A 23,096-nucleotide genomic window follows, 5' to 3' on the forward strand; every position below is an offset into this window, starting at 1 on the left:
TTTTTTAAAAGAAGTCTCAACTGCTTACCAAGGCTGCATTAATTTGATCCAAAATACAGAAAAAGCAGCAATATTGTGAAATATTTTTACTATTTAAAATAACTGCTTTCTATTTAAGTATATATTTTAAAATGTAATTTATTCCTGTGATTAAAGCTAAATCTTCGACATCATTACTCCTGTCTTCAGTGTCACATGATCCTTCAGAAATCAATAGCAGGAATGCTTCAAAATTATCAAAAGTGATGATAAAGACATTTATAATGTTAAAAAATAAATGCGGTTCTTCTGAACTTCCTCAAAGAAACCTGAAAAAATTCTACTCACCTGTTTTCAACATAATAATAATAAAAAAAAAATGTTTTTTTGAGCAGCAAAACAGAATATTAGAATGATTTCTGAAGGATCATGTGACTGGAGTAATGATGCTAAAAATTCAGCATTCAAATCACAGGAATAAATTACATTTTAAAATATATTCAAATAGAAAAGTTATTTTAAATTGTAAAAAAATATATGTATAAAAATATTGTTTTGTTGTACTTTGGATCAAGTAAATGCAGGCTTGGTGAGTAGAAGAGATTTAAAAAAAAACATTAAAAATCTTACTGTTCAAAAACTTTTGACTGTTAGTGTATATATATTTTTTAAATATACAAGCATAATATATTATATTAATGAAATAAAAAGCCACTTAAGTGTATTTAAAGACAGTACACTTTCATGACTGTTTATTAATACACTTGAGTAGACTTTTAAGTACACTTAATATAATGTCAGATCAAATAATAATCAAATGTTAAGTGTAAAAAATTTTATAATTAAAAGTTTTAAAGCAGATTTTGAATCATTATGTATTATTAACCTTTTGTCATGCTTTAAAGAAGTACACTTATTTTGCCTAACATACTAAATCGTAATATAAATTATGATATATTTTTTAATATTACATTTAGTTATTATATTTTAAATGTACTAATGGAAATTACAATAAAGCATTTTTTATTTATCATAACTGCTTGTCAGTACATTTGGCAGTACACCATATTTCAAAGACAACTATGAAGTAATTATAAAATGACATAAAAAACATGCATTTAATATCAATTTAAAATATAATACATTTTTACTCAATTGCAAAGAACATGCAATAACGTCTTCAAAAAAGGGATAGTTCACCAAAAAATGAGAATCTGTCATCATTTACTCACCATCAGGTTGTTCCAAACCTGTATGACTTTATTTCTTCTGTGGAACATAGAAGTAGATATTCTGAAGAATGTTGGTAACCAACAGTTTTTGTTCTCTTCTGACTTCTACAGTATTTGTTTCACATACTATGGAGGTCATTGGCTACCAGCAACTATTTGGTTACCAACATTCTTTAATTCTTTTTTGTTCTGAAGTACACAAAACAGCTTGAGGGTAAGTAAATGATGACAGTTTTTCATTTTTTTTGGGTGAACTATCCCTTTGAAAGTATATTATTTCCATTATAAGTACTTTTTGATCAAGTATGCAAGTAAAGTATGCTTTTTCTATATAAGTCAAGATCTATGGGAGCATCAATACCTCTCTCTCACGCTCGTTCTTGGTCAGGTGCATCTCCTTGAGGATCTGCGACCGCTGCTCCATCATCAGGGTCTTCTCGTAGGTGTAGGCCGCGATGTCGTTGTCAAGCTTGAAGAAAATGAAAGAACAAGTTAGAACGATCAGATGTCAGTATTTGCGTGCATGTAAAGGCAGTTAGTTTCTCACCATTTCAACCACCTCCACTTCAGCATCAAATCGCAGATGATAGAGGAACGTCATCAGGTCTTTCTTCATCTGAATGCTATTGTCGTCCATCTGAGCCACTGTGAAGATACGCATCTTGCACTTCCTCCACACCTACAGATTAGTATAGTACAGTAATCAAGTCAGTATTTTATATCTCATTCAAAGACATGAACAGAATGTGATCTTAGTTTCAATAGCTAGTAAGCGCCCCCACTAGGCAGCACCTAATTAAGTGAAATAAAACACTTTATGTAGGCAGCAACTGTGTTAATCCTCAATTACTATTTAAATATAACACATAAGAGACCAGAGTAACATTATCTACCATCAAAAATAAAATATTTGTTCCAACTTTGATCTTATTACTCTACCAGCAGTACCTTGTGCTGGCGCAGAAGGAAGGGAAGGAGCATGAGCATGCCTCCATCATGGACAATCCACCACACATCGATGTGGCCCTCAGTAAAACGCTCTCCGTTAGACGGATATGCAGAGATGTTCTTCGGCACCAGCAGGGCCAAATGAGCTGCTGTGGTCTCCCTCACTACCTCTGTGGGAGAAAAAAACACACTTGACTGAAAATAAACTTAAATACATACATTGCATAAGTATTCATACCCTTAAATCAGTCCTTAGTTAAAGCACCTTTACAGCCACTTGTCTTTTTGGGTATGATGTAACAATTTTGGCAATTATCCTCTTCACCTCTCAAGGTCTGTCAGCTTGGATGGGGGCTGATGCGCATTTTCAGGTTTCTCCAGAAATGTTTGATTGGGTGCAAGCCCAGGCCACTCAAAGACATTCACAGAGTTGTCTATAAGCCACTCCTGCTGTGTGCTTAGGGTCATTGTCCTGTTGGAAGGTGAACCTTCTGCCCAGTCTGAGGTTCTGAATGCTCTAGACTGGGTTTTCATCAAGGCTATCTCAATATTTTGGTAAATTGAGCTTTTCTTCTACTCTGATGAGTCCTTCAGTCCCTGCCGCTGAAAAATAGCCCCACAGCACGAGGCTGCTTCCAGCACACTTTACTTTTGGGATGGTACTCTGCAGGTGATGAGCAGTGCCTATTTTCCTTCAAACATGTTTCTTAAGATTAAGGTTCATCAGACCAGAGAACCTTGTTTCTCACAGCCTGAGGGTCCTTTATATGTTTTTTTTGTTTTTGCAAAGTTTTCATGTGCATTTACTGAGAAGTGGACTGAGTTTGGCCACATCTCCATAAAGCCCAGATCGGTGGAGTGTTGCAGTGATGTTTGTCCTTCTGTAAGTTTCTCCCATCTGCATATATGATCATGGAGCTCAACTAGAGTGAGCATCAAGCTCTTTGTCACCACTCTAGCCAAGGTCCTTCTCCATCAATTGCTCAGTTTGGCCGGGAGGCCAGTTCTAGGAAGAGTTGTGGTTGTTTCAAACTTTCATTAAGGGTAACAGAGACTACATGCTTCTGTGAACCTTCAATGCAGCAGAATTTCTCTGAACTTTTCCCTAGATGTGTGGCTTGATTCAAACCTGTTTCTGAGCTCTACAGGCAGTTGTTTTTTTACCTCAGAGCTTGGTTTTTGCTCTGGTCTGCATTTTCAGCTGTTAGCTCTTTTAAGACATGTGTGCCTTTCCAAATGATGCCCTTTCAATTACATTTGCCACAGGTTAACTTCACTCAAAGTGTAGTAACATCTACAAGCAATATAAATCCTCCTGAGCTAAATTTCAACTGTCCCAGAAAAGGGTATGAATACTTATGCAAGAGAATCACTTACGTTTTAATTTTTAATATATTTGCAGAGATGTTTAAAAACTGTTTTTGCTTTGCCATTATGGTGCATGTAGTGTAAAGAAAATAAGCAGTTTAACATAAAATGTAAAAAAATGAAGGGGTATGAATACTTTCACACAGCATTGTAAACCAAATACATTCATTTATATAAACAAAATTAATGTTATTTGGATTAATTCTCCAGCCCTAGTCATGTAGTTAATGTTTATCTATGTAGATATCTATGCAGTCTTTATCGTTGCTTATAACACGCAGTTCAAAATCTTTTGTGTGAGCATAGATTTACTGCTTGATAACATAGGATTATCAAGCAGTAAAGCTACGCTGACACAAAAATCATAAAAAGTTTATCAACTAGATATCAGTGGCTCTTATATCTTTGTCACATTTTCCAAACTAGCCCACCATATGTAGCTCCATGTCTAGACTTTTTGTCTTACGAATGAAGTTTCTGCAACGGTGGTGCTCCTCAGCTTGTTTCCAGTTCTTGGGGAAGCTGACCAGAACAGAATTGTGACGCAGGCCACCTAGGCCTCCAGCCTGGATTAGGTGTGAAGTGGCATCCCGCAGGTTAGAAGAGATCACAACCTGACTGAATCCCTTCACCTTCTCAACCTCCATCAGCTTCCTTAGGGACTGAGAGAGATGGAGCTTATTAATGTCTCATTTCTACAGGAGTTCAACTTTGATTCTGTGTGAGTGTGTTTCTGTGTATACGTACTTGGTCTGCTTTCTGCGCCTGTGGTTGGTTGTTTAAGTAGGTGCCCTCCACACAGGCTCCCACAATGGTCAAGCCTTTGCCTGCTTTCAGCTGACTGGTCAGGGACAGCAGTCGAGGCTGCTCTACATTCTGTTCCCCATCCAAACCCATAAGCACCAAAATCTGTGGCCTGGAAGATTGATGACATTTGAAAAATGCAAAATGCAATCTCAGTATTTTGGACGAACTACATGACAGTGATATACTACATGCAAGGCAGCTTGCTTGTTGTGTGCAGAGGCATATTACTGATTAGTCACTAACCTCCAGTTTTTGGTGTGAGGAGGACCTTCCTCCAGCCTCATCAGCGCATAACGGGCGGCACTCAGAGAAATGCCACGAATCCCATCTCCCCACTCTTTCTCAGCCCTAAAAAAGTACGATTTCACAACATTTGGTAATTCAGTTTTGAGTGGATCAGGGTTTCAAACTAGGCTCTTAAGTTTTAACTTTCAGATATGGTTAACACAATAATTTTGCTCTTTTTTCTGCTTTCTGTTCAGAAATTATGAGGCTATGTAAGGCCCATAAAGCTTCATTTACTGTTTAACATGGGTTGAATATATCGTTTACTGCACACATACTGCAGCGCACGTAAACTCCAAATGTTTTCAGCCTCTGCTGCCTCAAGAAATGACTACATGAACACATACACAATCTCTAGAACTGCTTTGAGTAACTTCAGGGAATTTTACCATTTCTTTTGAGAAAAAACTATGGTCATATCATATATAAACAGAAACTTGAAGGTCTTCACAGCAACCTGTCAGAATAAGTTTGGTTAACTTAAAGAAACAATTATAAATATTATTTAACATAATGATAGTACTACCAATAACTAATAATTAAACTATTAAAACATTATTTTTACAGGAATATTTACCAGAAAAATGATTAATCAGAAAGCTGCACAGACAATAATGCCTTTTCTGCCAAGAGTGAGATTGATCTAGTTAGTGTGAAACTCATTAGGTTTTTTCTTTTTTGTTTAGTCGCCTTCTCCTGAGGCTCATTTAGGTTTGCTTACCCGCAGAATTCGATGTACTTGTAGATGCAGCTGGCGATTACCATGGCAACAATGGCGTAGTACCAGGAGCAGAGGAACATCAGGGTGAGACACAAGCTCATGCCCAAGAGTGACAAAGCCCTGGAGACAGATCACAGTCCTTCTTATGTTCATTTGTCCAGTTCACAATTGCTGTGACTTTACTCTCAGCTGTTTATAGTACTTACAATAACCATCACAGGTGACTGAAATCTTGGTGGAAGAAGGACTTAATTGTTTGGTGCAATGTCAGTTTGTCGTCGCTTTAAAGGAATAGTTTGCCCCAAAAAATGAAAGTTCTGTCATTAATTAGTCACCCTCCTGTTTTTCCAATCCCATGAGACCTTTGTTCATCTCCAGAACACAAATTAAGACATAAGCTAAGAGATAAATTAAGACAGCACTCAGATTTAATCAAAAATATCTTAATTTGTGTTCCAAAGTCAAATGAAGGTCTTGGTTTGATATGAGGTCAGGTTTGGAGCGATATGAGGGTGAATAATTAATGACAGCATTTTCATTTTGAGTGAACTATCCCTTTAAGGTTAAAGATTTTAAAAGACTTTCAGCTTTTATATCCTCAAAGTAATATTTTGTGGACAAACACTTTCTGTCAGTGACACAAACCTAAGGAAGCAGGTGTTTGTGTGTGTTTGTACCAGTGGTAGAATTTAAAGCGGGGCCTCCAGTTCGGGGTCCTGAGGAGCGTCTGCAGCGCACAGGCAAGGTTTACAAACATGTAGCACATGAGGAAGAACCTGTAGGAAAACAATGCATATCATCAGTATATGTAATACAGATAAATCATTTTTTATGATTTGTTTTGCAACTCTGAACCCTTTATTTATGTATTTATCTAGGCATGTAAGTATTCATTTATTTACAGTTGAAAATTTTATGTCAAACCTAAAACACACTGGCCAACTTTTGTTAAAGCCACTAAACACAAATTATTAGTTTGCATAAGTATTTAGTCAGCATTTAGTTTTAGAATGAACAGAATTAAGTTAAAGTACAAATTAATTAAAAAAAATAATTGTTTACATTAAAATAACAATAATATAATTATAGAAAATATTTGAAAAAAAAAACACAAATTTAAAAATATAAGATTTTATTTTTTTCATTTAAAAATATTTGTAAATGTTAATATAAAAACAACATAATATTTAAATAATATATCATATTTTTAGATAATATTTTAAAATCATTTTTAAAAATATTTTCAATTAATTATAAATTAAATATAATATATATGAGCAATATGACATGAGTAGATGTGAGTAGGTAATAACAGCATGCCGATATACAGCCATATCGCACATTTACTCGTGTGATATTGCATTTATACAACAGTTCGACATAAAATAACAAGAGAGGTACTTTGAAAGCCTTCTTTTGTTCGAACTACTTCCTTCTGTCACAGATTCAAATCTAAAGTTGACAGTTTAACGGCTGAGCCCAAGCCTCCATGACTTATTCGAAAATGTCAATTTAGAACTAGTAACGAATGAATGTTGAGTTGCTTCATTAAAACCTTATTGTGTTACTTTTTTGAAAGCAGTGTATTTTACGTAGTAGAGTATTATAACAGATAGATCCGATTTTCTAAATGAGTGTGATTGCCTGCATTTTATACAGAATTCATTATTCAGCTCAGTCTCATAGTAACAATAAACATTAGTTTGAATATCTGCTGAGGAAAGCGCTGTCCTTGTCGTAACCTTATTATCCTTTCATCTGTTAAGGGTGATTTCTGATGACAGCACTGCTCAGACAAGCTGATAAAATAAAAATAAAACTTCTAAAAATAACTTCTGTTCAAGTCTTTACTTATGACTTGTAAAAACTGTCTCTTGTAGCCATCTAATGGTGGAACAATGTAACTCACCATCATAAACAAGCACAGTTTCTCAATACTAACACTATTATCAAACACAACTATTATCTAAAATAATATTTATTGAATAATAATATCAACAGCCATCGTTAAAGTTGCTAGGCAATTCAGTCAAAAGTACAAAGGCATCACTCTCATATACAAGCATTGAATATAGATAAACATGATAATACTTCACCAAAATGATTTGCTATGGAAATTTTCTAATTGACGTTATCTTTATTAAAGGAGTAGTTCACTTTCAGAACAAAAATGTACAGATAATTTACTCACCCTCTTGTCATCCAGGATGCTCATGTTTTTCTTCAGTTGATAAGAAACTATGTTTCTTAAGGAAAACATTTCAGGACTTCTTTACATATAATGGACTATAACTGGACTTCCTAAAATGCAGTTTAAATGCAGCTTCAAAGGGCTCTAACGTCCCCAGCCGAGGAAAAAGTTCTTATCAAACAAAACGATCTGTCATTTTCGAAACAAACTCACTATTTATGTACTTTCTAACCTCAAACGCTTGTCTTGTCTATGTCTGCGTGAGCTCTGTTCTTTCTGGTTCAAGACAGTTAGGGTATTTTGAAAAACTCCCATCTCGTTTTCTTCCCCAACTTCAAAATTGCCCGACAGTACATCGCTGCCGAAGTTCCGACCCAGTGTTTGCAAAGTGAACATGCAAAGAAGATCAAATGTCCTTTACAAAAAAAAGGGTAAAACAATGCTTTTGAAGTTGAAGAAGAAAACAAGATGGAAGTTTTTCGACATACCCTAACTGTATTGATACGGATTACACAGACTACGCATGAGCATCACAGCCAAGTCAAGATGAGCATTTGAGGTTAAAAAGTATATAAATTGTCAATTTGTTTTCAAAATGACAGACCATTTCACTAGATAAGACCCTTGCACTAGATAAGCTGCATTTTGGAAGTTCAAACTTGGGGACACCATTGAAGTTCACCATATGGAGATAATTCCTGAGATGTTTTCCTCAAGAAACATATTTTCTTTATGACTGAAGAAAGAAAGACATGAACATCTTCGATTGCAAATTGGTAAATAAATTCTGCACATTTTTGTCCTGGAAGTTAACTAATACTTTAACAAACCACATAGTTGAAGTCCAAACAAGTACATTCTTCACAAAACAGTATTATTTTTTAAGTTATAGTGGATTTGGGTGTTTGCCATGACACTCGCTGTGAGAAATACAACAACTTCGGCAAGCGGAGTGATACAAACGGTGAAAGCAAAATTCAAATTAGCCATTTTAATCTAGATTAATTCCAAGATTACAGTGAGATTAATCTAGATTAAAAAATTAATCTATGCCCACCACTAATAAAAATAAAATGTAACAACACTTTTAAATAATTTATATAATTTTTGTTTTAAATAATATTGTAAAATAATAATACAATTAAAGAAAGCATACTTGAGGATATGCTGAAAAACGTCCTTTAGAAAGACCATCAGTGAATTATGATACTTTTTAGAGCTAAATGTTATAGTTGTGCCATCCACCAGCAGAGACTTACTGACTCATACCAGACATTAAACCCTTAATTAAAGCCTCTTGACTACACACAAGTGATCTCCATTTAACTCTCTTGGCTTTAAAAACCAATGGGGTGCATTAGCTAAAATTGATGTGTCATATTAAAGGTGTTATATATTTATGAATTCAGTTATTCGGGATTTTATGTTTATCAACTATATTTAATTATATTAGACCACTTTTTCCAGTTCGGATTGAAATTGAAATTGCTGATCAGTGGCAAAAAGGACACATGAAGTCCACTGTGGCTTTAAAAAATGGAGAAAACAACCCCAAAGCATGACAAAGTCCATACGTTTATCATATCTACAAAGGTTATAAGGGGAAAAGTGTTTAGAAAGAATACAAAGTGCTGAATTAATGGTATTTTATTGTGCTATATACCTGTAAATAAGTTTAGGAACTATTGAAGAACAGGCTTTTGGAAAAGAGGCTATTCAGCAGACTGAAGTTTTATTACAGCAATAGCGAGACAGTTTATTGCTTTTGTTTCTCTGGGAATCATAAAGAATGCGATGTGCTGTGTATTTTTGGGTAGTGTTGCTTACATGGACAGAATGGGTGCGACTGCATCCAGGGAGGCGATGAGGATGCCAATCTCACAGATGCAGGCCGTCAGGAGAAGAGCCCATGTAGGTTCTCCGTTAGCTTTGCCATGACCAAACACCTGTCAAACCAGAAGTAACACTTATGGTTAAGTATTAAAGCATTAACAGAGAGATAATCGGAGAGCAAATGCAGAGATGTACCCTGAGGAAAGGAATAATGGCATCTCGGGCGATAGCCTGAAGGAGGCGGGGTGCTCCTGTTAAACTCTGAAGCCCTGCCCCACAGGTGGAGAAGAAGGAGCCAAACACAATGACCCAGGGCGAGGGCCATGCCAGGGTGCCAATAACCAAGTTACCGTTGACACCTTCTCCAAATCTGTGTGTTTACAACAGTGTTGTTATTGTTAATATCGTAAGACAATCAAAAATCATTTTTGTTCATTGAAAATAATAACAAAATACAATAAAATAAAACTTTAAGACAAATAGAAACATGGCATTGGCAGTTAAATGAAATAAAATAGTTTGTTTAAATACTAAAATTAATAAAATAAAATATTAGATGAAAACTTAAATAACATTTAGAAATGTAGCCTTGGCAATTGAATTAAATAAAAACGTTTCAGTTTAAACAGTGAAATTACTAAAAATAAGATTTAAAAATAAAAATAATTAATTTAAATAAAATGTTTGATAAAAACGTAAAAGACAATTCGAAATATGACAGTGGCAATAAAATAAAATGAAAAAGTTCAAGTTCAAATACTAAAACTATGATTGAAAACTAAAAGAAAAGAAAAGAAAAGTTCAAAGAAAATTAGAAATATGCCCTTGGCAATTACATGAAATAAAAAAAAGTTTTATTTCAAATACTAAAATTACTTAAACTCAGACTGAGAAATAAAATAAAACAAAATAAAACTTAAAGACAACTAGATATATGGCATTTGAAATTAAATGAAATAAAATAGTTTAAGTTTAAATACTAAAGTTTAAATTAAATTAAATTAAATTAAATATTAGATGAAAATAAAAGACAATTAGAAATATGGCCTTGAAAATAAAATTATATAAAATAGTTTAAGTTTAAATACTAAAATTAATAAAACTAAACTAAACTAAATTAAACTAAAATAAAATTAAATATTAGATGAAGACAAAAAACAATTCATTACAAGTCATTAGAAATTAAATTAGTTTAAATACTAAAAATACCAAAACTAGGATCGAAACATTTAAAAAATTAAAATAAAATAAAATAGAAATATGGCTGTGGCAATTAAATGAAATTAAAATGTTTTGAATGTTTTGAAGTTTTAAATAGTAAAATTACTAAAACTAAAATTGAAAATCATAAATAAAAAATAAAATAAATAACATATTGCATGTAAAATATTACATGCAATTACAAATATTAGATTACAAACATAAAAGACAATTAGAAATATGGCCTTAAATGAAATAAAAAAGTTTGAACACTAAAACTAAAACTTAAATAAAAATTAATTAATTAATTAATTAAGGCTAAATAGAAATAACAAAACTAAAAAAATTGATGAAAGCATAAAACAAAATTACTAAACAAACTAAAATTAAAATGAAAACTATTAATAAAAACTGAAATCTATGTGTTTAGAAAAATGTATTTTGTTAACTTATAGTATTACAAATGATTTCTGTTAATCGAAAAAGCTGAAATTAGGAAAAAAAAAGATATTAGACGAAAATTTAAAAGAAAATTAGATATGCTCCCTTGGCAATTTACTGAAATAAAGTTTAAGTTTAAATACTAAAAGAAACCTAAAATTGAAATAAAAATAAATTAAAGCTAAATATAAATATTTACTGTTATTTTTGTTAATAGTATTAAAAGCATTTTTGTTAATTAATTAAGGCTCAAATAAAATAAAAAAAAAATATTAGATGAAACCTTACCAGAAAATTAGAAATGGTACATTGGCAATAACTGAAATAAAGTAAAGTTTAATTTAAAATATTTATACAAAAATGAAAAAAGAAAATGGCAAAAGCATATAACTAAAATTAAAAATGTAAAAACTTCAGGTAATTCAAAATATGAATAAATACTATATTAGTATATAAATACATACACATTCTTTAGTAATTGTTAGATTACTAAACACTAAAAAAGCACCCATCTAGGATTCAATTAAATTGCTATACTGAATCCAAAGTGAATTAAATGTACAAGTACAGACTCACTTGTCCCTCAAAACGACTCCATCCACACAGGCTCCAAACAGAATCACACTAGACATGTCTGCGAGAGCAAACATTTAGGAGAACGACACAAAGCAGCAAAAAGGCATTCATCCTATTTCAGCTATTTTCCGATAGATGGAAACTTGAAGTCTTATCATTTTATCATTGTTGTTTACTGGATATCCAATTACACTGTATTCTGTACAATCCAAGATGTGCAGCTCTGCAATGTGTGAAAGTCATAGGTCATTTATTTATGCAAAACTGGAGCAGTTTATTGCCTGTGGAGTAAAGGATACAGATGATGGAGGTGGTTGTGATGGCCAGGATGGTACCAATAGGGATGGACTTCTGAGCATCCTGCAGGTCACCAGAACGGTTCGAACCAGCCATGATACCTGTGACACACACATACTGTTTATATTATATCTTGAAACTAGGGCTGCCCTAGACTAAAGATGTTTCTGGTCAAATAGTAGTTCATTTTAAGCATTAGTCAACTATGAGTTGCATGTTTATTAATAAACCATATACTGTAAATAAATTATAATGAGTCTTTAATTGCCTACATAGCCTAATAAGCACTCAAGCGCACACACAAAAATCTTGATAGAGCACACCGGCAGATTTAGTAATTATGAATGTGTCAAGGAAAACTAGCAAAGAGACTGCATTAACATTTTAATAATTTATTGATAAACTATAGCTTTCTTTATTTTCACTGATGTGCTTGTATCTTATGCATGTTTCCTATGAATTACGTAATCTGAGAATTTTTGTTTTCTCTTTGAATTGGTTCATTTAAAAGTAGACAATTCACTCTATATATAGTTTTCTTGTCTGTAAGGCAAGTATACACAGAGATTCGAAGTTTTGCGATCAAGTTCACATAAATCGACATGGCTGAAATGCATCTAATATGTTTTCATTATTTTACAAAAGTGCAATGTTTCGTTACACTGAGTGCACACACATAAATGTACAGTCCTTATAGATTTGAAAGATGTATTACTTCTCTCTCTCTCTCTCTATTTAATAGAGGAAACGCACAGCGAACGTAGTTCCATCTGTAGAGATGACAAATCAGTGCCGCAAGTCAAAAACAAAGAAAGCGCTAGTTTACTGAATTATTAAATGTTAATGCAGTCTCCTGGTTTTCCCAGACACATTCACAATTACTATCTGCTGGCGTGCAGTGGCAAGATTTTTTGTGTGTACTCGAGCTCTTAGTATGCTGTGTATGCAATTAAATGCTCATTTATTAATAAACATACGACTAATAGTCGACTAATGCTTAAAATGAATACTAGTCGACCAGAGACTTCTTTAGTCGAGGACAGCCCTACTAGAAACACTTGTGTTTATGGGTCAAGTTCTGTCTGGATTAACGGGAGATTATGAGAACAGATATTATGAGAACAAAAAGATGTTTCACTTTTGATGAAATTAAAAAAGGCAAAAGCATAAGAAAGATTTAAAAAAAGGCCATTATGAACATAATAAAGACCAAAGCTAGACATTTATGTAAATAATTCCCCTAATGATCAAAGTGTTGTAGTGACCTGTGACGGAGGGGAAGTAGATGCCAACCAGCAGGGTGAAGAAGCTGGTGATATCGGCCATGACATATCTGTTAGTGTTGGTCACTGGGGCCTCAGGGTCGAGTATTGCTGGTATACCTCGCTTCTCTAAAATTGAATTTTTCTCCATAAAGGTGCTGAAGAGGTTTTCTGTGAAGAACAAAAAAAATTAACTTTTCCCCATGTAATTGAAAACAGAATTCTGTTCAAAACACAATGATTACATTCATTTTGAACCTTAAATTTAAGTAATAATATATTATATATTACTATTAAATAGTAATCTTATTGACAAATTATTTAGTTGCAAAGCTGAATTTTCAGCATTATCATCGTGATCCTTCAAAAATCATCCTAATATTCTAATTTGCTACTCAAGAAACAGAAAGTTTAAAGGAACAGTACTTTAAAATGTAAAGAATGTAAAGAATAAACAGTAAAATATAGTGATGAATCTTAAAATATCAATGTGAGTGTTGGGGATTTCTAACCTGCCAGGATGCCACTGGTGACTCCAGGGATTCCCTGGATCTGACTGATATTGTTGTTGGTGAAGTACTCATCACAGGTGGCATTCAGGAACTCAGAGTCACAGAAGGCTCTCCAAAGCTTGGTAGTGAGTGTGGCATTGCCTCTCTCTATGGTCTTGGCACAAATGTCAAATCCCTTTGACATAAGAGTTCGGTTCCCAAGCACACACACCCTACGCAGGATAAAGGCAGTGTTATAAAGCTGTATGCTCCAAAAATGTAGACATTCTGTATCTAAAAACAAAAAACAAAAAAACGGCTGCAACTAACAATTATTTTGATAATTGATTAGTTGGCTGATTATTTTTTCAATTATACTACGGGGCCGTTGAATGCCTGAATCTGATTGGCTGACAAACGTTCTAGTGGTGTGCATTATTTTCAGGGAAACACACAGTGAATGAACAACAGGGTGTCGGGCATGCATTATTTTCTAAGAATTCTACAGCCTGTCGTCAATTATTCCTTACTTAACAGAGTAATCGAATAAAAAAGCTATTTTTTTGTATTTTATTGACAAAGATCCCACTAGTTCATATTCTGCCAAATGCCCTTTAAACAAAGTGCCAACTGAACGCTATGAAAACTTACAGTGCTTAAGAATTTATTAGACCACATGTCATAATATAGACAAAACACTAATATTATAGGAATCTGTCAAAAAAATTAAATGTAAAATAACACAATGAAAAAAATAAATAGTATTTATTCACATAAAAAATGGCATCCTATGCCTTTCATAACAGCTTGGGTATCTAAAAAAACACTATAAAGCATTCAACAACAGATGTTTAAACACAATTAATGTTCATCTCCCACAGCATCTCATTCTGGTTCCTCCACTGTTTTTAGATGCATTTTGTCTTTAGAAATGCATCATTCAGTGCTGCAATTTGATACAACCGGCTAAAGCTGTACGTGTACGTTGTCAATGATTTTTCTTGATAATAATCAATTTTATTGGCTAGTTGTTGCAACCGTAAAAAAATTCTACTTACGGAAATTCAGGTGGGTCAAAAGAAGTCTTGATGACGCCAGCATAGACAGCGAGAATTGAAAGTACAACGCAGGCGAGGAACACAAGGGCCAACTTGTTGACATACTTCACACCGACAAAGACGACTAAAGCCATGAAGGAGAGCACGATGGTACCGTACACACGCATGTTATTTAAAAGCGCTGCCTCAGCCTCAGCTCCCTCCAGACCCTCCATCTTAAAAATGGCAGCTGCTGGCACAATGTATATCTAGAAAGAAATCAAGAGAACAAAATAAAATAAAATTGTGAAAAAGTTTCCAATGGTTAAAGGGATAATCAAAAAATAAAAATTTTGTTATCATTTACTAGCCCTTAAGTTGTTCTAAACCTGTATGAATTTCTTTATTTTGCAGAACACAAAAGAATTTTGAAGAACTTTGGTAACTAAATAGTTTCAGGTTCTCAAAAATTTCCATTTTTCCAAAACAATCACACACAATTTGGTTTCTCTCTAAATTACATAATAAAGACTTAAAATAATTATCTGACACCAAGTTCTGTAACGTCATCTCCTTGGAAAAGATTCCAATCTGAAGTGGCGGCATATTTAAAAGAAGTTTTACCAAGCTCAGTCCTGACAGAAGGCACACAAAGATTATATTTTGATTGAGAACGTATTCAGTAATTTATAAACAAAGTCCTTGTATAAGACAACAGAGATAAACTAGTAAACAACCCAAAACTGCCTTATATATCAACACATACCAATGCATTTTTTTGTGGATACTCAAAGAAGGCCATGCAACTCTTTTATATATTTTACAATGATCAGTTGAAAATTTACATCCAGTTATAATTCTTAGAGCTGCATGGTACAATGCATCAAACAATAATATATATATATATATATATATATATATATATATATATATATATATATAACTAATAACTCAATTATATATAGAAATATCTAAATAAATAAAAATACATAGACATTCTATAAACAAACTGAAAAAAATGATTCAAACATAGCTAAATTACTAAAATTAAAATTTCTATGAAAAATGAAAATACAAAAATAATAAATGAATACAAAAAAATTAATAAAAACTTGAACAAAAATAATACACTACCAGTCAAGTTTTTGGACAGTAAGAATATATATATTTTAAAGAAGTCTCTTCTGCTTATCAAACCTACATTTATCAATCCAAAGTACAGCAAAAAATTTTTTACTAAATATTTTACTATTTTAAAAAACTGTTTTCTATTTGAATATATTTTAATGTATTTTATGTATTTTTTTCCTATGACTTCAAAACTGATTTTTTTTTTATTAAAAAATATTTATAGTGCATAGTGCTACGAAAGCTTTTTATTTATATCTCTTTTTAGCTTTTTACTTGCATCTCAGTGATACTAAAATAACTAAATTGATCAACTTTTCAGCCAATTCTGCTTTAAACCTGTACATTTATGAATGTCAGATTAAACGAAAACCAATAAAAACGTACCAGCAGGATTTCAATGCAGCCCAGGATGTACATGGCTCCTGCAAAAGTAGTGCCCAGGTAAAAACATATACCAACAGCCCCGCCAAACTCTGGCCCCAGTGAACGAGAGATCATGTAGTATGAGCCTCCAGCTGTAAGTAAACGAACAAATTCACCATTAGGTATATTCAGAACAAAGAGTTAAACAGAAAAGAAAAGTACTTCACATCAGCATCATATTTTTGTATTCTTGAAATGTCATTTTGACACAAGAGGCACATCTACAAACTACAGTACTGTTATTTCAAATAAACACTGACAGACATGCATCCACACAGTTATGAATGCAAAGCTGATCTCAGCACAGTTGGGAGCTGTAATGTGCACTGTAGCTAACTGCCCATGAAGAACAACAGGACGGCCGTCCTCTGGGCGTCTGCACACAAACACAAGCACGCTGAATTCTGCTCACCTGGCACAACTCCATTGGTGGCAATAGCACTCATTGAGATAGCAGTCAGCATAGTCTGTAAATAGAGTAAATAAAGATCAATAAAGAGGGGACAGTGAGCGACAGAGACAAGAAGCCTCCACTAAGCCCTCCAGTGACTCGTGAAAGAAAAGATGTATTTATTAGAAAAGAAACCGTGAGTATATTAAGACATTGTACAGTTGAGGGAGTTTTACAGCTATGTAGCTGACTCATTGGTCCTGAGGAAAACTGAGGGGGTAATAATTTTGGCTCAGGCCCCTTGACTTGAAGTGATGGCCCAGCATAAAACAGGTATTCTGTAATTATATTTTACCATTATTGTGCAATTTTTTTTGAATTTTTTTTTGGTTGTTGAGTAAATATTTTGGCAATACTTAACAAGGATTTATATGTTGACAAAAAAAGAGGAAAAAAAAAACCCCAGCATAAAAAACAAAACCATATGTTGTTTCTCCGCACACGGTTCACTGTGCCTTTCGACTCAAAATATTACATGTCACATACAGTGATATTATTTGGGAAAAATATCTTTAGGTACATAAATAACTAAAATGGCAAACTATTTTAGGCTGTTCTACAAAATAAAAAGTAATTGCAACTTTTTATTGCACAATTCTACATTTTTTTCTCGCAATACATTTCGAAATTCTAACTTGTTTCTCAGAATTGTGAGACAAACTCGCAACTCTGAAAAACAAAGTCAAAATTCTAAGAAATAAACTCAAAATTCTGACATTCTAAAATGCAACTGAGAGTTAAGCCAGAATCGTGAGCTATAAACTTACAATTTTGAAAATATGTCAGTCTTTTTCAACTCCAAACTGGACTTTATAACTTGCAATTGCGAGTTTATTACACAATTCTGATAAAAAAGTCATAATTGCAATGTAAACTCACAACTGTGGGGAAAAAAGTAGGATTGTGAGTTTTTATCTCGCAATTTTGACTTATTTCTCACAATTAAGTTTATATTATGCAATTCGGAGAAAACAAGTCAGAATTGCAACATAAACTCTCACAATCTCACAATTCTGACTTATTTCTCATAAAAAAGTCAAATTTCTAAGAAATAAACTCAAAGAAATGAAGTCAGAATGGTGATATGATCTCCCAATTGCAAGTTATGTGAGAGATAAACTTGCAATTCTGAGAAATAAAGTCATAATTTATATAAACTCAAAATTCTGACTTTCTAACATGCAAAGGAGAGTTATTAAGTCAGAACTGTGATATATAAATTCCCAATTCTGAGAACATATCAGTCTTTTTTCCCTCCAAACTGGACTTTATAACTCGCAACTGTGAGTTTATTTCTGACAGTTCTGAGAAAAAAAAGTCAGAATTGCAACTTAAACTCACAATTGTGAGAAAAAAGTCAGAATTTTGTTTTTATCTCACAATTCTGACTTATTTCTCACAAAAAGTCAAAATTCTAGGAAATAAACTCAAAGAAATGAAGTCAGAATTGTGATATGAACTCCCAATTGCAAGTTATAAAGTTTTGTGAGAGATAAACTTGCAATTCTGAGAAATAAAGTCATAATTCATATAAACTCAAAATTCTGACTTTCTAACACACAACTGAGAGTTATTATGTCAGAACTGTGATATATAAACTTCCAATTCTGAGAACATATCAGTCTTTTTTCCCTCCAAACTGGACTTTATAACTCGCAACTGTGAGTTTATTTCTGACAGTTCTGAGAAAAAAAAGTCAGAATTGCAACATAAACTCACAATTGTGAGAAAAAAGTCAGAATTGTGTTTTTATCTCACAATTCTGACTTATTTCTCACAAAAAGTCAAAATTCTAGGAAATAAACTCAAAGAAATGAAGTCAGAATTGTGATATGAACTCCCAATTGCAAGTTATAAAGTTATGTGAGAGATAAACTTGCAATTCTGAGAAATAAAGTCATAATTCATATAAACTCAAAATTCTGACTTTCTAACACACAACTGAGAGTTATTATGTCAGAACTGTGATATATAAACTTCCAATTCTGAGAACATACCAATCTTTTCCCCCTCCAAACTGGACTTTATAACTTGCAACAGCAAGTTTATATCTTACAATTGTGTGAAAAAAGTCTGTATTGTGTTTTTTGATCTTACAATTCTGATTTATTTCTCACAAAAAAGTCAAAATTCTAAGAAATAATCTCAAAGAAATGAAGTATGAATTCTAATATACTTTAATTACTCCCAATTGCAAGTTATGAAGTCAGTCAATTCTGACTTCATAACTTGCAATTGGGAGTTTATTTTACAATTTTTACTTAATTTCTTTGAGATTATTTATTAGAATTTTGACTTTTTGTGAGAAATAAGTCAGAATTGCGAGATAAAAACTCACAATTTGGACTTTTTTTTCTCACAATTGGGAGTTTATTTTGCAATTCTGACTTTTTTTCTCAGAACTGTCAGGAATAAACTCACATTTGCAAGTTATAAAGTCCAGTTTGGAGGCAAAAAAGACTGGTATGTTCTCAGAATTGGGAATTTATATATCACAGTTCTTACTTTGCATGTTAGAAAGTCAGAATTTTGAGTTTATATAAATTATGACTTTATTTCTCAGAATTGCAATAATAATATCAGTCTTTTCCCCCTCCTAACTAGACTTTATAACTCATAATTGTGAGTTTGTTTCTTACAGTTCTGATAAAAAAGTCAGAATTGCAACCTAAACTCACAATTGTGACAAAAAAGTCAGAGTTGTGAGTTTTTATCTCGCAATTCTGACTTTGTTTCTAGCCACTGAGAGGAAGAAAGAAAAACAGTAATTTTCAGTAAAAAAATCTGTTTCATATTCTAAAATATTTTAATATGTACTTTTTTCATATGTTTGATGCAAAGCTGAATTTTCAGCATCATATCATTTTGCTACAATTATCAGTGTACATGATCTTTTAGAAATTCTAATAGGTTGATTTGCTAAAGAAACATTTCTGATTTTTAGCAATGTTAAAACAGTTGTGCTAATTATTTTATCAGAATTCTTGCTAAAGAACAGCAGTAGAAATCTTCTGTAATATTATAAACCTCTTAAGTGTAATTTTTGATAATTTTAAATTCCTAAATTTCTGTCAAACTTTTGAATGGTTAGTATACTTGAGCACTTGACATTCTTACACACATGCAAATAGTGTGATATTCGATGTACTCAAATTCTAGGAAGTTTTATTTATTTGTAAGTATTCATATACTAGGAAGTTTTATTTATTTGTAAGTATTCATATACTGCTAGAGCAACCAGGACTGAAACAAACCTTTTGACTATGACTAGGGAGTGCAGCTTTGCAGAATTATCCTGTGAGAGTGTGTGTTTGTATTTCCTGGGGTTTGGCAGGGTCAGAAGGGCATGACAGGGGATTTATGGTGGTACAATCTGAAGGGACAGCTTTCAGCTTTTTTATATCAAACAATATTAAAACAGATATAGCAGGAGGGGAAAAAGCTCAGAGTGGGACTGCATTGCACATTCACTTACATAATACTGCTCAAACTCCCTCTGAAACAAACCACTGCAGCAAATATTCACTAATATGTGACATAAGTACCCACAGAATGCATGCAAACATGCACGTGGTGCTCTAAGGTTTTCGTGAGGTGGAAAACGTGAATAGAATCAAGGAATCCAGTCAAGCAATGGTATAACATGCACTAGTCTCGCGTAGCCAGACCTTCAGACTGACGGCTGAAGGTCTGGAATTCATGGCAGCTTTAATTGGCCAAGACCTGCCCATAAGGCCGTTTGACCGACATGTCAAACAACCAATCACAGTTCGTTTCGTTCAGCGGCACGTTTCGGGGCGTAGAAATGCCCCCACAACAACAGACTGGCATGCAACAAGTCAGTCATTGAAATAACCAGCATTGAAAAGTTAACGAAGAAGAGGGAGAACAAGCAGTAAGTCAGTAATTTGTTCGCGAACGTCGCAAATGTGTATAACAACAACGGCGTCTGCTTAAGCACCTTTTAGCAAAACGCGAGTAAATCAGTCTGCGCTTTGTTTCCCGGCGGACCGAAAATAAACGCGACACTCGCGTCTCCCGGATATCCGATCAAATTCAACTAATCAGATCACGACTTCGACATTCCTGAAGTGTTTCCAGTTAAGTGTACAATATGCATCAGACGTTTAGCCAACGTTCCGTGGGCGTGACATCTGAGGCTGAGACTAAACATGCACTGACTTGGAATTTGGCTAATTCTGGATGAGAAAAAAAAAAATCAAAAGTAGGGCTGCATACTAGAAGGGACAGCTCATGGTTAAGGGTTTGGAACGACATGTGGGTGAGTAATTACTGTAATGGCAGAATTTTATTTTTGGGTGAACTATACCTTTAATCAAAGCACTATATGGACTAGTGTCTACAAATATTAAACAGCAGAAAGAGTGCTATTTAAATATTAAAATATTATGTGTATCTTCACATACTTTAGCATGTGTGTTCATTGGTGTTTTCAGTATCTGCAGTCTCATTGCATGCAGACATCTCCAGAGCTGATCTAAGGGTCACTTCAACAGCATTTCACAATTTAATTTGATTAAAAACTATCGGCAGATACACAGAGAAACTCAAATGTTTTCTATAGATAAATTTATCATGTCTGTGAGGCAAGTACTCTCTGAGATTCTGGCTGTTTTATTTACGTGTCTGTGAAAAAAGTTGTTAGAGACTGAGACTGCACCCTGTTTATTTTACAAAAGCACATTGTTTTGTTGCTATAATGACTATACACAAATAAAAGTAAGCCCTTTGCAGTTTCAAACGATGCCTTATTCCTATCTGTAGGATAAAAAATAAAAAGTAATCAAGAAAAAAATAGACAGACTGCACCAGTGATGTCCAAAATCTAACTTTGGTTTAGTTTGGAAGTGACATATAATTGTGACAAAATCTATTACCATTGTGAAGTAGATGCATTTTAATGTCGGCACTAACAGCTTTGCGATAAGTGTGCCGACCTGTGTTTGATTCCCATCTCCCCTTTTTCCGCCCAATGCTTTCCTGTCATCTCTTTACTGCCATGTCCCAATAAAGGCATAAAACTTTAAAAAGTTATGAAATTTTAATTACATTTTTTATATTATTTAAAAATGTAATAGTTATATTATTATTATTATTATTATTATTATTGTTATTTTAATAGTAAAATCGAGATATAAATATATGAATATAAATATTAAATACATATAACTTTGTTTTGTAAGGTTTCACACAATATCACACTATTTTTCTTCTAGGTTTTAATTATTTATACCTACGTTATTCAGCACTTTACCAACATATAAAAGAAACTTCATTCGTTTTATTATATCACAAGCTAATAAATAAATAAATAGTTAACATTTATTGTCATTAATTAAGTTAATTAGACATGATTTTTGATGATTACAATTGAATTAAACAATTAAAATCAAATAAATAAAAAAAATAAAACAGAGAATTAAGAATTTGGGGAAAGTACAACACAATTTGTGAAAAAAAAATGTATGTATTGTTTGTACTGTTTTATACTATACATTTTTGTACTGTATAAACTTTTATAAGCTCACTAATATTTAATTAAATTATTAAAGCAGACTCCAGAAGAACTAAAATGAAACATAAAAAAATTAAAAAAGAAACGTTATATGGCACAAAATTAAATGGATTTCACAGGGCCCTACGCACATCACAAGAATCCCCAGCAGCGGGAGCGACATGTGTTAAACTGACAGCTTTGAAATCAAACACCTCATGTAAGCATTTACATTTATGTTCTTGGCAGAAACTCCTGGCACGCTCGCAAACCAACTCACCAAAGTGACTCACAACAAAGTGATTGTATAAATGTAAGCAATCTCCAGTTGAAGGTGCAGAGGGGTAAAAGAAAACCCTAAGCTCTGGAGAGGGAGTCTCTGGGGCTCTCACTGCATAATGGTAATAAAAAATTCAGCTTTCCAGGCCTAAGCAGACCTTTCTGCTGGAGTAAAGTACATTCAGATCTGAAGGATAGTGCGGCTATTTGTGAAGTGTTTGAGCTTGTGTGTCCCACCCACTGACATACATGGACCCCCATGCCTCCTGTAGTGTTTGTGTAAGTGCATTTAAGACTGACCGTGGAGCAACACATGAAGACGATGAAGAAGGTTCCCAGGACGCCTCCAACCCCCACCAACCAGGTCATCCTGAGGAACAGGATCACACCTAGGATGTTTTGCATACACGGCAGGTAAACGCCCATGATGGTGCCCATCCGTGGAGCCTGTTAATCAACCAACCAACCAACTAATCAATGATCAGGACAACATGGAATCTAATGCTCATTATACATCATCATTAAATGACCATTTTAGCTGCTTGTCAATCAGCTTCCTCCCAGTTAATGATTACCTTGCATCCATCAAAATACAAAAGACTGAGGATCATAAAGAAGGGTCTGTAGTG

At 33.4% G+C, this 23,096-nt stretch overlaps 1 protein-coding gene across 2 annotated transcripts in view; it reads right to left on the minus strand.

Moving 5' to 3' along the window:
* The window catches only part of slc12a5b (solute carrier family 12 member 5b), a 70,355-nt gene that overhangs the window by 6,038 nt on the left and 41,221 nt on the right, over positions 1-23,096 (minus strand). For both annotated transcript variants that reach the window (XM_073818665.1, XM_073818664.1), the window contains exons 4-21: positions 22,768-22,914; positions 16,635-16,689; positions 16,184-16,314; positions 14,690-14,937; positions 13,653-13,864; positions 13,144-13,311; positions 11,881-11,979; positions 11,582-11,639; positions 9,560-9,734; positions 9,359-9,477; positions 6,018-6,116; positions 5,341-5,460; positions 4,578-4,682; positions 4,275-4,443; positions 3,994-4,189; positions 2,160-2,329; positions 1,759-1,890; positions 1,573-1,680 (exon numbers count right to left, since the gene is read on the minus strand). In XM_073818665.1, the coding sequence (XP_073674766.1) occupies positions 1,573-1,680; positions 1,759-1,890; positions 2,160-2,329; positions 3,994-4,189; positions 4,275-4,443; positions 4,578-4,682; positions 5,341-5,460; positions 6,018-6,116; positions 9,359-9,477; positions 9,560-9,734; positions 11,582-11,639; positions 11,881-11,979; positions 13,144-13,311; positions 13,653-13,864; positions 14,690-14,937; positions 16,184-16,314; positions 16,635-16,689; positions 22,768-22,914 (2,511 nt within the window). The remainder of the gene's footprint in view (positions 1-1,572; positions 1,681-1,758; positions 1,891-2,159; positions 2,330-3,993; positions 4,190-4,274; positions 4,444-4,577; positions 4,683-5,340; positions 5,461-6,017; positions 6,117-9,358; positions 9,478-9,559; positions 9,735-11,581; positions 11,640-11,880; positions 11,980-13,143; positions 13,312-13,652; positions 13,865-14,689; positions 14,938-16,183; positions 16,315-16,634; positions 16,690-22,767; positions 22,915-23,096) is intronic.

The sequence above is a fragment of the Garra rufa genome, chromosome 15 (assembly GCF_049309525.1).
Source record: "Garra rufa chromosome 15, GarRuf1.0, whole genome shotgun sequence".
Lineage (NCBI taxonomy): Eukaryota > Metazoa > Chordata > Actinopteri > Cypriniformes > Cyprinidae > Garra > Garra rufa.